The sequence below is a fragment of the Gavialis gangeticus genome, unplaced genomic scaffold, assembly GCF_001723915.1.
Source record: "Gavialis gangeticus isolate Ggan-Ray unplaced genomic scaffold, GavGan_comp1, whole genome shotgun sequence".
NCBI classification, from domain to species: Eukaryota; Metazoa; Chordata; order Crocodylia; family Gavialidae; genus Gavialis; species Gavialis gangeticus.
The window spans coordinates 4,907,891-4,923,274 of NW_017728998.1; the positions used below are offsets into that span (position 1 = coordinate 4,907,891).

At 62.3% G+C, this 15,384-nt stretch overlaps 1 protein-coding gene across 1 annotated transcript in view; it reads left to right on the top strand.

Annotated features, from left to right (window-relative positions):
* Window positions 1-15,384, top strand: part of GSE1 (Gse1 coiled-coil protein) — a 264,182-nt gene that overhangs the window by 65,371 nt on the left and 183,427 nt on the right. Inside the window, exon 2 of the mRNA XM_019505436.1 lies at window positions 10,842-11,019. Coding sequence (XP_019360981.1) covers window positions 10,842-11,019 — 178 coding nt within the window. The remainder of the gene's footprint in view (window positions 1-10,841; window positions 11,020-15,384) is intronic.

Genomic DNA, 15,384 nt, shown 5'->3' on the forward strand with positions numbered 1-15,384 from the left:
GCTGGTCTAGGAGCCCTTGGAGGAACTAGGAACGCTGGAGCCAGCCGTATGCAGCGGCACCGGTTCGTGCTGGTATCGCCCGTCTGTCTGCACCCGCCATGACGCGCCAGCACCCTGGGAGTTTCTAGCGTGGCAGAGATCGGCAATCCAACCAACCCGTTGTCCTGTCTTCAGGCCAGGCATCCATGGAAGACCTCCCTGTGTGTGAAGCAATGGATATATGGCCATGTGCACCCACTCTGGCGTGTGCATATATGCACATGAGCATGCAGATGTGCAGGTGTACCTGCGCACTTTCTCTGACATGCATTCCTATATGCATAGGAACATGCAGGCGTGTGTGTGTGTGTGTGTGCGCGCATGCGCGTGCATGCATCCACTCTGACATGGATTCCTACGTGCATAAGAACACGAAGGCATGTGTTTGTGTGTGTGTGTATGTGTGCACCCACTCTGACGCACATTCATGCACGTATAGGAACGTGCAGGCATATATGTATGTATGCACGTGTGTGCTCCCATTCTGGCACACATTTCTACATGCATAGCAACGTGCAGGCAGGTATGTGAGTGTGTGCCCAAGCCCACTCTGACACACATTTCTACATCCATAGCAACGTGCAGGCAGGTATGTCAGTGTGTGCCCAAGCCCACTCTGACACACATTTCTACATCCATAGCAACGTGCAGGCAGGTATGTCAGTGTGTGCCCAAGCCCACTCTGACACACATTTCTACATGTTTAGGAACATTTTGGCATATGTGTGTGTGCATTCACTGACACACATTCATACATGTGTAAGAACATGCAGGCATGTATATGTATGTATGTGTCTGTGTATGTGCTTGTGTGTGTAACTGCTCTAACACATTATGACATGCATAGGAACATGCAGGCGTGTGTGTGCACACCCTGTGATACACATTCATTGATGTATAGGAACCTGCAGGCACATTTATGTATGTGCGTGTGCACACCCGCTTTGGCATGCATTTCTGCATGCATAGGAATATGCAGGCAGGTGTGTGAGCATGTGCACAAACCTGTTCTGACATGCATTCCTGCATGCTTAGGAATATGCAAGCATGTGTGTGTGTATGCACTCTGACAGACCTTCATACATGTATAAGAACATGCAGGCATGTAGGTGTGTGTGTGTGCATGCACACCCACTCTGACACACGTTACTACATGCATAGGAGTATGCACGCAGGTGTGTGTGTGTATGTGCACAAACCCACTCTGACACACAATCCTACTGCTTAGGAAAATGTAGACACGTGTGTGTGTACATGTGTGTGTACATACTCTGACACGCATATGCACTGACGTGCATAGGAACATGTGGTAGGGATACAGGTGTCAGCTGTGCAGCGCAGTGGTTAGAGCAGGGAGTGACTCGCTGTCTCCATTGCTGGCTGGGGGAAGAAGGGGGTGTCAGGCTGATATGGGGTGGGGGGGGTGGAGCTGGGTACGGGGCACCCCGCCAGGAGCAGGTGCCACAGCCCATGCCTCTTGAGCCCTCCTCATGGAACGGGGCTGGCCGCGGCTCTCCCTGCTCGGGCCCTGCCCTGCTGCCCCCACCCCGGGGCTGGGCTGTCTTGGGCCCATAGCAGGACACCGTCGGGCTTCCTCCTCACCCGGCCCTGCCCGCGGGCAGGGGTGCGTAACCTCCGGTTGTCTGGGGGCAGCTGGGAGAGAAGTGCCAACATATTGTGTGGGATCTTGCCTCACACATAATTACTGAGCTGTTCCAGGATGAGTAATCACCACCACCCGCCCGGTGACAAGCGGCTTGGGCTCCCGCAGCGCCGGCCTGCCCACGCCGGCGCTGCACATGGGCCAGCCGGCACGCATGCCACCCCCCCGTCCTGCCAACGGGGGATCCACAGGCATCAGGCATGTGGGTCTCTGCCTTCACCTGGCTCTGAAGGGTCATGGGCAGTGTGGATGTGGGGGCTGGCAGTGTCACCAGGCCAGGGTGGGAGCAGAGCATGATCTTGGCTCTGGGGAGCTCATGTCCTGGCATTGAAGGGCTCTGAGGCCTGGGCGGGGTAGGGCAGATTGGGACCCCCCTAAGGAAGGTCCTGCGGGAAGGATGGGGCTCTGAGCCAGACTGTCCGAGGAGGGTGGTCCGAGAGGGTGGTCACTCTTGTGTCTGGAGAGGGTCCACCCCAGGGAGTGGGTTTGGTGCAAGATGACAGGGATGGCCGGGGACAGCCAGGGTTGGGCCCACGGTTCCCATTAACCCTTTAGCGCTCTGCCTCCGCTCGCCGAGGAGAACGTGTAGGTGCCTGGCACCGTCCTCCCCGCCCCCCCCAAAGGGTTAACACGCTTGTCTTCGGGCTGCTGTTGCCGTGTTTTTAATTATGGGTTCTCAGCTCGGTAATTGCAGGCTCTGACTTTCTGGAAAGCAAACACGCCGGAGAGACTTCAATCCGGCAGCCAGGCGCGCGCCGACGGGGGCTGCTGCGGGGGGATGCATCCGTCCGGCTGCCTAGAATAACCCTCAAAACGCTTCCCCTGCGGGGACCGTGGCGTGCCAGGCTGTCCTTGCCCTCGCAGCCTGTCAGCCCGGCCATGCCTGCTGTCCAGGGGGATTATGCTCCACGGCGCCTGTCGGCATCAAGTGTGGGCAGAGCCTTGACCCACAGGCCTCAGTCTTCCCCGCCTGCCTTTGCTCCCGGCGGGGAAAAAGGAGCCTGCTTTGCTCTCGCTGGACCTCAAAGGGCCTGCTCCTCCGGCAAGGATACCAGGGCACACTAGCCCTGCCATGCTCTGCTCCCAGAGAGAGCTGTGGAGGGGGCCTAGCATGGCTGCAGATGTGTGGCCTAACGAGGGAGCAGGGTTCCCTGCCCCTGCCCCTGCCCCGTGGCGGTCATTGTGGCGGGAGGTTGAGGACTCATAGCAATAAAGGCCCAGCGTGAGCGGCTTCACTGACAAAGGGAGCTGGCAGGAGGCTGCTGGCTTCAGATGTAAACACTGCAAAAGCCTTGTTGTGGTCAGCATGGCCTCGGGGTCAGGGGGAGAGGAAACGTCTCTCTGCAACAGGGGCTGGGGCAGAAGGGCCTCCGAAATCACGGACTGAGCCTGCCTGCGCCAACGTGCCTGGGGCCCTTGCTCTGCTCCTCTTCCGTCCCACTTCTTCCAAGAGGCTGTGCCCCTGGGGCGTGTCTACATGTGCATTCATGCACTTTTTTAATGCGCATTAAATGTAGTACCTCCAGTGTGAGGTATTAGGCATTTGCACATTTTTTTAGTGATGCTTAATGTGCAGTAGACTGTTTTACTGCACGTTAGTGTAATGGCACAGTTTTTGCGTGATGCCTTCATGCGCATTAAAATAGTCTACTGCACTTTAAAGCACATGTGTAGACGTGCCCCTGGAGCACGCACCAGCCTGCCAAGACATAGGCCCAGGGATGCTGTTCATGGTGGGGAAGGTCTGAAGCACCCGGTGCGGTTGTTATCGGAGGGGCATGAGGGGGGCAGTTCCAGGAGGATTGGGGGAGGGGGGGGTTTGGTGGCAGGTATGGTCATAGTGAGCACCTGCTGTCCCCGTCTCCTGGCCTGTGGGCAGTGTGACTCCTGCCCAGACTTTGGTCAGTGGGTCTGGGAGCACATCTGAAAGCCCATGGCACGTTGGGCAGAGATGGAGAGCCAGGACGGGCCATGGGGTGCATGAGACAGCCAGGCTGCTTGCTCCAGGAGTTAGCAAGTGGGCCTTATGCTGTGCACCCCCCGCCCCGGCATTTCTCTTGGGTTGTGTATCACTGAGGGCTGGATCCTGTGTCCTGCCCCCAGAGGCGTATGTCCCCCGAGACTCCCCACCAGCTCTTAGCTGTGTAGGGTGCATGACACACGGGCAAACCATTGAGATTCCTTCAAGCTGGGGGCAGAGATGCACATGCACATCCCCCCACCCCACGCTGCGTGCCAGGTTCAGCTCTGCCTTCAAGCCTGGGCGTACCCCTGTGTGCCTCGCCGCCTGGCAAGGGGGTATGTGTGCCGGGGCAGCTGCTAACACACAGGCCAAAGCAGAAATGCTCGGGTTCGGCAGTGGTCACCAGTGCTCCTGGCACACCCGAGGGCTTTTCCATGTGCCGCGCATTCACGAACGCACATGCAGCGTCCAGGTCTGGACTGTGAGACTCCCCCAGCGGATGGCGTGGGGAGAGGATTTGTGCCCTTTGAGGAGCCAGCAGGCTGTGGGATGTCTGGCCTGGGTGCCCGGAGGCAGGGCAGGGTACCGGGCGCCAGCTGCTGGGTCCCGGCTCTTTTGCATATCAATGGGCAGCCCCAGCTCCCAGCCTCCCCCCTGGGGCAGGAGCTATTCAGAGCTGATTACTGCACTGCCCGCCCTCCTCCTTGGAGCTGGGGAAGGGGGGAAGGCTGCAGCCAGGATGTCCCCAGTGTCTGGCTCATGCCCAGGGGGCCGGGGCTGGCAGCTTCCTGACTTGCATTTCCAGGGGCTCACCTGGAGGCAGCTTCAAAGTGGCCCCTGGTGCCAGGCACTGGGCTGGGCCCATTCTAGAGAGGGGACAGTCGGGTCAGGACTTCACAGCCTTGCAGTGGGGCTCAGAGCCGTGCAGGTCAGAGCCCCGCTCAGCTGGGCATTGTCTTGGTGCACCCCGTTTCTGGTGCCGGGAGAGGCCAGGCGTTGCTTGCCCTGCTGTTCCAGGGACTCGTCATCCAGCCCAAAGCCACAGCAGCCCCAGCCCTGCCTGGGCCACTCCTGCTGGAGGTGCCCCCTGCACACCCTTCCCTCCTGCATGCCTAGGGGCCCTGTGCCCTGCTTTGGTGCCCGCAGCCTGATGCTGGTGGTGGGGGTGTGATGGAGCCAGAGGATTGCAGCAGGGACACAGTGGGGTGCAGATGAGGCAGGGGGTCAGGCTGGGCACAGCCAACCCCCCCAGGAGGGCTGGAAAGCAGACCCTGGGGTGGGGAAAGGGCAGTGCCAGCTGCCCTGCCGCCTCGGGCCATGACAGCAGGGAGGCCATGGGGCAGCCGTGCGGTTTTGTGCACTGGGATGATTGCTTCCACCCGGGCAGCATCACCTGCTCGGCAAGGTCTGGTTTGTATCGGCTGCAATGAGAGCTGCCTTTTCCCCCAACTTTTGTCGCCCCGGAGGGTCTCCGTGCAGTTACGCTGTCGTATTTTTCCTCGTAATACCCCAGGCGGAGACGGAGACGTGTGAATGGGCCGGCGGCCGTGGGGCTAATGCACTGTCAGGACACGCTAACGCGCGCGGCCTGCCTGACAGCTCAATTCTTTCCACATTAATAACACCGCGTCCACCTGCGCCGGGCAAGGTCGTGCCAGCACCTGCCCCCTAGGGGCTCCCGCGGGAACTGGCCCATCATTGGCTGCCCCCTAGCCAATCCCCTTCCAGCGCTGCCTAACGTTTTCCCGACTCCCGAAAAGCTAAGGACGTGGATTGGCTGTGGGGGGCTGGGTGCTCTCCTGATTGGCTGTTGGGGGTAAGGGATTGTTCTGATTGGTTGCTTCTCCTCCTGCTGGATGAGCCCATCTTTTCTGCCTCCTGACCCACTGCCTGGAGCAACAGTGGGGCAACAGCCCTGGCTCCTTGTGGCTGGGATGGCGGAGGGGGGGGAACGATCTTCATGTTGCATGTGGGGAAACTGAGGCACGGAGCGGCACTGGGACCTGCAGGGCGGCCAACCATGAGCCCCACATCTCCTGGCTCCTAGGGGGGCTGCAATCAGCCATGCTAGCACTGCTAGCTCCAGCCCTGGCCCTGTTAGCCACCTTCGTGGGCTGCCCCGTCTTTGCCTGCTCCATCCTGCCCCAGCTCCAGGCTCAGGGTCTGGCTGGAGCACCTTCGCCATTAGCCCGTCGCAGCCCGCCTGCCTGGGTCACCCGCGCGGCATCTGTTGAGCGTCAGCGCCTCCTGCATCAGTGGCACGTCTGAGGTCCCCCCCCCCCAGCTTTCCCTGTGCCCCCTCCCTCCCTGTGCCAGCACCTCGGGGCGCTCATTAACAAGTTAGTGCCCAAATCACTCGGCCTGCCCCTAATCGGTTGTGAGTCTTTGAGGACATGGCCAGAGCACGGGGCCCTCCCCTTCGGAGGGGATGGAGAGATGGTTTATTCGGCTGGACAGATCCCTCCTAATTGAGCTGATACTCTGTGCTCACTAACAGATGGCTGCTTTACATCAATTATTCCTTATCTGTGTAGCCGGGAATGATATGCTGACAGACAGTACGGGGCAACCGAGCGGGCCGGGCCATGCGCCCCTGCCACGGCTGCCCCCTGGCCACGCACCCTTGTGTGCGTGGGTGTTTCTTGTGCCTTGTGGCCTGGTCTCTGGTTGCTTTGTGACTCTGGGTCCCCGTGGCAGGTGCCCCGGTCCCTGTTGTGCTCTTCTCCCCGCAGTGGCAGGGGGCTTTGCCATGGTCTGCGCTGTGCTGGGAGCCTCTGCAGGCTGCTCTGCTGTGCCAGGAGGGGACACATGGCATGTCTCCCAGGTCTGAGTTGGGGGGCATGTACATGGGGGGGTGTTGGCAGGCTCTGGCTGTGCCTGTAGCAGCAGGTGGAGGGATGGATGGGCAGTGAGGAGCAAGGAGGTCATTGGGCGGCGTGGACGGTGGAGGCAGCTGGAGCCCATGGGTGCGTGGGCATGCACTGCAGTCTGTCTGGCCCGTGGCTCCCACCTGGAGCTTTCCCACTTTCTGGGCCCTTTTGGAAGACCCCCGTGCCACCCCACCCAGTGATGCCCTCCGGCAATCGCTCGGGCACACGGCCAGGTTGGGGTTGCCTGCTTGGTGCTTTCCCAGCCCACCTGTCCCCCCTGCTCCAAGGAGGTTGATTGTTCAGGGCAAAGAGCTCGTGACTCCTAGATCCGGCCCGCTTTCCCCCTGGCGCCGGGACAAAGCTGGCAGCAGAGCAATCTGGGGCTTTGGAGAGCACTTTGTCAATGGCTGGCGGCCTTCCCGGTGCACGGCGGGAGGGAAAACCCAGGCAGGGTTGATGCACTGGAGCTGGGGCCTGGTTCATCCTAACCTGCCTCCCACCTGTGGAGGGTGAGGAAGGGCCATGGGGGCTCCCTTGGCTTTGGCTGCATGGGGCGTGTTCAAGAGAAGCCCCAAGGCTGGTGCCAGCTGAGCATCTCTGCACAACTGCGTCTGTGCAGAGCTGCCCCAGCCATGACAGCACTGGCCCGGGCTGCTGGTAACAGCCTAATTACCAAAGACACCTTCGTCAGCACAGGCTGGAGGAGCTGCTGCCAATCACGGCAAGCAGTGGCGTTTAATTAATACCTGATCCAGCATCTAATATCCCTTTAATTGCTCCCTGATTGCCTGTTGCCTGATGCAGCGAGCGTTACCTCGTTGGGAATAATGATAATAATAATTAATAAGGCCTCGCACCACTCCCCGAGCCCAGCCCAGCAGATGCCGCCCTGCTTCGCTAGGAAGGAGGCGATGTTTTCGCCTGGCACTGGGGCGCAGCTGTCTCTAGGGTGGAGCAAATGGTGTGGCCTGGAGAGAGGGTCACGTCTCCCACACTGATAAGTGATGGCCCGATGCCCTTTGCACCACCAGCATGTGACACGGCTCAGTGACGCCCTGTGACTGGGCTCCGAGCCCTGCTGCATGCCGCCCGGGTTAGCGATTAACTCGGCCTGGGGGCTCCGGGGGGTGACACCTGATCAGCGGGCACACCCCAGAGCTGCCTTGCCCTGGATGCACAAATTGGTCCTCTCTCAAGCCCCAGACAGCTCCTAGGGTTGGAGGGGAGGAGTAGTGGGTCCCCTCGGTCCCCCCCAGAAGTGCTCCTGGGGGTATCCGGCAGGTGCATCTGTGCCATGCAGTGCCCGGCTCCAGTGGCCAGGCAGGAGGGCTGGGCTGGGCACAAGCAGCCTCTGCCCTCTGCTCCCCAGGGAGGAAAGGCGTGATGTTCCTGGCACCCGCCAGCATCCTGACCCTGGGGCCGGCGGGGAGCAGGCTCCGCCATCTCCTGGGAGACACTGAATAGGCAAGCAAAGCCTCCGCCACCCGCCATTCAGCAGGGCAGAGGAGAGCACAAAGAGCTTGTCTTCAGCCTGGCGGGGCTGGCTCTGGTGGGTAACATGATGATGGCGCGGCGGGGGCTGGCTAGCACCAGAGACCCCAGCGTCTCCCGCCTGTCTCTGGGAAATGCCATCGAAACACAGTTCTCTGTCCGCCTGTCCATCCACCCTGTCTCAGGAGGGAGCCGTGCCAGGGCCCCCACCATACCTTGCAGAGCTTAGGGCCCCGGCCCCCCGTGGTTGCGTTGGCTGAAGGCAGGCGGCCATAGGATGGGCGGCGTGGCCTGCACCCCGAGATGACTGTGGAAAGCCAGCCTGGAGGAGGCTATGGGGGGAGTACGGTGACCACCTTTTCAAAATGGAAAGGTGGGATACTTGCCTACCGCCTCCTATCTCTGCTGGTGAGGGAGGACAGCAGGGTGGGTAGCCTTGAGGCTGCAGCAGGCAGCCTGCGTCTGCCCCCGCCCTGTGCACAAATCTGGGGGGTATCTGCCCCCCCCACTCACCCCCATAAACTTACCTGCAAGGAGCTGCTCTCTACACTGCCTGGCTGTATTCCCAGCCATGTGTATGTGTGCAGGTGCATGCACGCACGTGGCACCCCCTGCGTCCCACTCCCCCCAACCCCAAGCAGCTTGCAAGGGGAGCCCTGCCCCTTCCCAAACCTAGATTTCTGCGCGATTCAAACGCTTTCCTGGAGTCATGATCCCCGGGGCTGGGACTTGATGTTCCCATTCCAGGACAGTCCCACCCATTACAGATGGGCGGTCTCCCAAGGGGATGTTGTGTTAGCTTAGGAGCCCCTCCGTGGTTTGGGATCTGCGCCGCTGTGGGCCTGGAAGCCTGCCAGGCTGTCTTCAGTGCTGGCCTGCGTGATGATTTATTTGGCTGGGTCTCAGCCCTAGCCCACGTGTCCTGCAGACCCCATCGCACCCTCCTCCACTGAGGCAGGCACAAATGCCACCCCCAGCCATGCTCCGTGGGTTTCCCTCCTGCCCCAGTGGTGGCCCCTGCCTGGCAGGGCAGGCGTGAGGCGTGCTGGTCCAGGCAGCGCATGCCACGGCTGTCTGGGCTGTTATTTATAGACCCGGAGGAGTGCCGTCTCCAGGGTGCTCACCTGGCACATCACGCCGGCTGCACATTCCCTGGCCTGAGACACGGGCGCTGTGGGGGTGGGCGGGAGACATCCCCGGGCAGGGCTGGGGCAGGGGATCACGGCCACAGCCGCATCCCCTACCCAGGGCTTTGCAGGTTGCATTTTCTGAGGCTGCGTTTTGCAAGCACCCTCCCTCCCTGAGGCTATGCAGACTGCTGCTTGCCCCTTTTTTTTAGAGTCGCAGCCGTGGGGGGCTCAAGGTGCCCTCCCTGTGTCGGTCGGCGGGTCCTGAGTTCAAGTCCCATGCAGGTTGCCTCTCGCCTCATCAAAACTCCCCCGGAGTCGGAGGAGAGGGCTCTCACGAAGCCAGTGTGGCGGGAAGCCAGCATTTGTTGCATGCCCAGTGAGCGATGGGCTGGATTCACCCACTCCTGGTGCAAGCAGGATTGTCCCTGGGAGCTTCCCCAACTGCACCGTGGTGCCCGCTACCTTCGCCAGCTCACTGCTGTGACCTAAGGAAGCCCATGTGCTCCGGCTGCCAGCCGGTCAGTGAAGCGCATCACCATGGAAAGGGCTGGATTAGGGTCATGGGCTGACAGGGATCCTGAACCTCAGCTGTAGGGCTGTGACGGTGAATAAAACCCCAGAGCCACCACCTTGCCTGCCTGTGCAGCGCCGTGGCCAGGCCCGCATTGCTTTGGTGGCTGTTGCTTTATTAAAGATAAACCGAGCTGACGGGAGCACAAGCTGTTTTCTTCGATGCGCATAAACTGGGAGGGTGACAGGCACAACAAACAAGGGCATGGAGCAGCGCCGAGCCAGCCGGGATTAGGAGCCGCGTGAGGCATGGCCAGGGGCGCTGGCAGGCAGCGGAGGCTTAGCAGGGAGGATTTAGGGTCAGGGAGATGATACCGCCAACCCGAGCGCATGCAGAAATGTTGCCACTCAAGTGTAATAATAGGTGACGGAGGCATTTTGAAGGGCTTTGAGCCTCCTGCTTGGGGATCTGGAGCCCAGCGGTGTGTGGCTGGTGGATGGGGCGAGGAGCAGGGGTGCATCCGGAGAGGGTGCATGTGGCCACGCTGGGGCTGCCCGGGAGGAGGGGATGGACCCCAGTGCCCATGCAGGGAGAGGATGCCAGTCCTAACAGGCTCCTTCATGAGCTGTCAGCAGGCCTGGGAGGGAGCTGCTCGGGGACCGCAGACATCCTCACTGCCAGAGGCAGGACGTGAGAGCCGGGGTGCAGCGGGGTACCGACCCAGCTCCAAGCTGGCTGCCCCCTCCGGTCTGCACAGCGCCCCTGAGCCTCTGATCTCGAGGAAAGCCTGGCTGGGGAGCAATCAGCTGCAGCCTAATCAGCCGGCTGCTGCAGAGTGATGCTGCTTTGATTCATGCCCTCCCTCCGCCCCCCTCTCCCCAAAGCCTTTCTTGTCTGGGCCTGGCTGGGAGCGCTCGCAGGCAGCCGTCGCCCCGGAGAGCCGCGGCGCTGGCTGGCAGGCGAGCACCGCGCAGCTCCCCTCGGCTGCCACGTGCGGCCGGCCAGGAAGACAACAAAAGCAGCTCGTGCCTCCCTGCCCTGGCACCCCCGGCCCCCATCGGAGGAACCGGCTTGCTCCAGGCTGGTAGCAGCGGGCCTCGGGGCAGAGGGATGGAGCCTGGAGAAGCCGTGCGGAGAAAGGCTCTGAATCCCTGTGCTTCTGCTTTTGTTGCAGGCCTCGTCCTCCTCTTTCGAGACACCTGCCCTCAAGGCCGTGGCCGGCGAGCCCAGGCAGCGCGGGGTGGGCGCCGGCGAGAGCCCGGGAGCGGGGAACGGAGCTGCCCAGGACGTCGGCTCCGACCGCAGCCAGCGGACGGGTTTGGATGTGGACGGCGCCGACCCAGGAGCTACAAGTAGGTGCCGGATTTGCCGTCTGGGAGTAGGACGTGGGGGGCTCTGGGATGGGATACTGGGGTCTTGCTGTCTGTGCCAGTGGTGCTGGGGCAAGGGCACTGCTTTTCCCCCGGCCTGGCCTGGCTTGGCAGGCATGTCAGGTTTGAGTCATATGAAGCGATGGGGGCACATAACCCCTTCCAGCCCTTGCCTGCCAGCTGAGGAAGCTGGAGGGAAGCTCAGAGCTATAATCAGCCCCTGGTCCGGTCCCTCTGGTGATGGAGGCTGCTGTGGATTAGGTCGGAGGGCCTTTGCATTCATACTGGGAGCTCTTTCTGGACACAGGTCCCCAGCCGACGCGCTCCCCTCCGCGGGCACCTCGGCCTCCCCGGGGCCCTGACAGCGCCGGTGCAAGCGCTGCGTGTCTTGTCTTCGCCGGCGTGGAGCAGACAGCTGCCAGCCCCGGGGAGGGGTCCCGGGCGGGTGGTCTGGCCTGGCTGCTCATGACCGGCTTCCCTCACTATTGTCTGAGCACCAAGGGTTGGGGCAGAGCACGGGCGAAACTCGTTGCAGTGGGAGAGAGGTTGTGAAAAACAGGTGGCGGTGGAGTGGGTGGTCTCAGCGCAGCCCAGACCCCCCGACTTCTCAGACTCTCCCAGCTGTTCGGGCTCCTTATCCCGCGTGAGCGGTCACAGGAGGATGAGAGCGGGAGGTCCTCACCCCCGCCCCATCCACGCACGCCAGAGCCAGCGATGGGTACCAGGAGGCGTGGGGCATGGCACGAGGTCCGTCTGGCTTCCCGGAGCCAGCCGCCTCGTCGGTCCGGAGGGGCAGCATTCTTCGGGGAGGCGTCATGCGGCTTCCAGGAGGAGCCTGCGTGGGAGCTGTGTTCCCGGCGGAGCCCGGGCTCCTTTGATGTGGAGGTGGCCACCCGCTCCGGCAGCTGGCATGGGGGACTCGGAGGACGAGACGCCGGGGCAGCCGCAGGTGCAGCAGGCAGCGCTGCCTGGGGAGCGTGCCAGGCAGGCCGGTTTCCATGCCAGCGCCGCGTGTGCATGCAGGGAGGGACTCTGCCGTGACGTGGTCCCCACCCTGCCGGGGGCTGCACGTTGCTCGCTCCGAGCCGCCCGGCGCTCGCATCCCGGAGGCGGGAGGGAAGAGTTGAGGGACAGGGCCGGGGGGCGAGCCGGACTGACCCCTTGCTGAGCTCTCGGCACGGGGGCGATGGGGCAGGGAGAGCCCTTCGCCATTTGCAAGCTGTTCCCAGCCAGGCGGGAGGGGGAGGCGGGGGCGAGCCGGGAGCCGCGGCCTGGAACCGTCCCCGCATTTATTACCCTGCCATCGGCTGCCGGGCAAAGGTGACATTGACTAATGGCTCGTTACACGCCTGCCACATTTCATCTGGCGCAGCCACGGCAGGGCGCTCGCTTTCTCCGCCCAGGGGCCGCCGTGCGGGCATCTCCTCTCCCCGCCTGGGCCCAAGCAGGGGCCGGGGGTGGGCTGCGACGGCAGCCCGGGGTGAGGGAGCTTGCTGCAAGGCAAAGGGCGTGCATGCCAGCCGGGAGGCTCGGTGAGGTTATTCCAGCCCAAGGGCAGCCCGCCCCCCTGCCCACGCGCACGTGTACACACATAGGCATGCACACACACCCCTTGCTGCAATGTCCAGGGCTGCCTTCAGCTCCTGTGGACAGCTCACCCCTTGCCTCGCCCTGCAGGGAGATCCTTGCGCCAGGGCGTCCTTCCCAGAGCCCTGGAGGCTAGTGGCCCCTATCCGGCGAGCAGGAGGCCTCTTTCAGCCCTGCCCTTGGTCTCTCTGTTGCTTCCCAGCTTGGCCTTCCTGGCTGGAACAGCCCGGGCTTGAGGATGATTAAACCCTTGGCAGCTCGGAGAGCTGGGGTTTGCTTTCGCGCCAAGGACCAGTGAAGATTGCAGCAAGGGAGCAGCCTCCACATGGAGGAAAGGGGAGAGGGGCAGCTCAGGGCTGTGCCCCAGGGCAGGGGGGAGGCCTCATGCAGCCAGGGACTTTCCGGGGTAGGAGAAGGAGCTGCCTGATGGCTGTGAACCAAGCGGCTGCTTCCAAGAGGCAGGGCCCTGGGGAATCCAGGCCTCACCCTGAGCCGCTCCAGGGCAGACGCTCTTCCTCGCAGGGAGACAGAGCCCGGCTTGCAAGGCTGCTGCTTGCGTGGGAGGGCACCGGGCAGCGGGAACAGCCGGCTCTGCCAGGCCAGAGGCAGTGTTCACAGCTCCCCTTGGCTTGGAGATGTAGAGCCCTCGGTCTGGGGGTGCAAATGGGGACTTGGGGTCCTCCCCCAGTTGTCATCAATCTCTGCTGCTCCTCGTCTTCCCGTGCCTCGCTGCAGGCCTCTGCCCTGTCCCTTCCGGCAGGACCGTCCCTGAGTCATCTCCATCCCTGCAGGGGAAGTCATGGGAAAAAAGACAGTCATAGAGCAGCCTAATTGGGGCCCGTCTGACCACTGAGTCCTCGTTGTTCTACTAAGGGAGGCTTTTGGGTGGCATTTCCGATGCTGTGTACCCATCTTGGGTAGACAGCAGGGTTTTTGGACTGTTAGCTCCACACCACGTGCCTCTGCTGATTGAGCCACTGGTAGCAGAAGTAGGTTGTTATCCCGGGGGTCGGATCAGTAGAGAGGGGAGCGATGTGTAGCTGAGACTTAGAGCTCGTCAGCTGCGGGGGTGGGGATTTTGGTCTCCGGTTCTTGTCCTCTTTCTGCCCCTGTGCTCCTGTCTGGCCGCTCACCCCACGAGCAAAAGGCAACAGGGTGTATTTCAAGGCCTGGGCGCTCGGTGATACGGTTCAGAGGAGTTTTAGTGGCGTGTTTCCCCCCGACCTTGCTCGTCGACATAGCTGAACTGCTTGAGCCGAACCTGCAAACTCAGTCTGTCCCCAAGCAGCCCTGGGGCCAAGGGCTGAAGAGACCGAAAACAGGGGCCTGAAAGTGGGAAGCGTCGAACGGCCTGAACTCGGGACTGCGTCGCTGCCTATACCTCCCGCCTCCGCGCGCATGCGCGAGACCTTTGCGGACATATAGGCAAGCGCCGACAAAGCCACAAATGCATTCACTAGGAAAATTAAAAAATTAACAAGCATTGGCTCACACTAGATTAGCAAAGGCAGCGAGATAAAAGCGGCTCTTTATACGTTGTGAGAATTGCTGATAAGGGCATTTGTTCCTCTGTATTCTTGAAAAAGAACGCAATAAAAATTTAAAATTGAAAGAAAGAAAGAAAAAAAGGGAGGGGGAAGAAAGCGCCGGCCAGCATGATGGGTGCTAAGCAAGATGGGTGCCGCGGCGGAGAGCGCCGGGCTCCGCGCAGCTGAGCTGGGACCTGCGGAGGGAGAGGACGTGGGCTGGATGGAGAAGACCAGGGGTGGTAGCATAGTTTCTAATGCACCTATTGCTGGGGTCCTGCTGTTTCACGTTGGCCAGGCCGGGCGTCCCGCGGCTGAGCAGGGCAGTGCAGTGGCTAGCCCTGCTCGCTCCTGACCCGGGGCAGACTGGAGGGAGTCCAGGTGAAACGGCTGGAGCCCAGCGCTGCGCCTCTGCGGTTTGCTGCCCGGTGGCGGGCTCTGGCCGGAGGCTTCAGTCCTCCACTCGTCCCATAAACATGCCTGGACCCCGGAGGGGCAGGGCATGGCGGCGCGAGGGCCTTTTGCAGCCACCACATTGGAGAGCTTTTCGTGGGGATGGATGCCCCGGGACTGGGGTCCCCCGGGGCTAGTCGCAGACAAGGCGCCCTGGCCCAGTGTCATCGTTATCCTCGCCTCCGGCTGGCCGCACACAGCTGCCTCTGATGGAAGATCGCGCCGGGCAGATGCTGAGTGACAGCTCGTTTCCAGCGCGAGGGTGGGGGGGACCCCGGGTATGTCCCAGTGGGAGGTCAGGCCGTGGCTCTCTGCCGGACCTGGGCATGGGAGGCTGGAGTGGGCTGCTCTGGCGTAACTGTCCAGCCAAGGGCTGGAGATGCCACCCCCTTGTTTCGTGGTCGCCTTTGCCCAGGGCGCCCTGGCAGAAAAGCCGAAGGTGATGCAAAGCCCGGGAGGGGAGGGGAGGGGAGGGGAGGGCACATCCATGCCCTTCTCCCCTCCCCGGGGCGCCTGCCCTCCCTCGTGCCGCGGGCAGCGGCTCACCCCGGGTCTGTGCTCCTGGAGGCGGCACGGCGATGCCCGGGCAGCCACCAGCCCGCAGCCCTTCTCTCTGCAGGGCCCTGGGTGCCCGTGGCCCCGGGTCCCGGAGGCGCCAGGACGGGCTGGCACCTGGGAGCGCTCCCTGCCACCGCGCCCCCAAACCCCGCCGCGAGGCCTGGGGCTGTGGGGCCTCGCAGGCCGCAGGAGGGGGTCGGCCCCTGCTGGGGGCTTGAGGCCG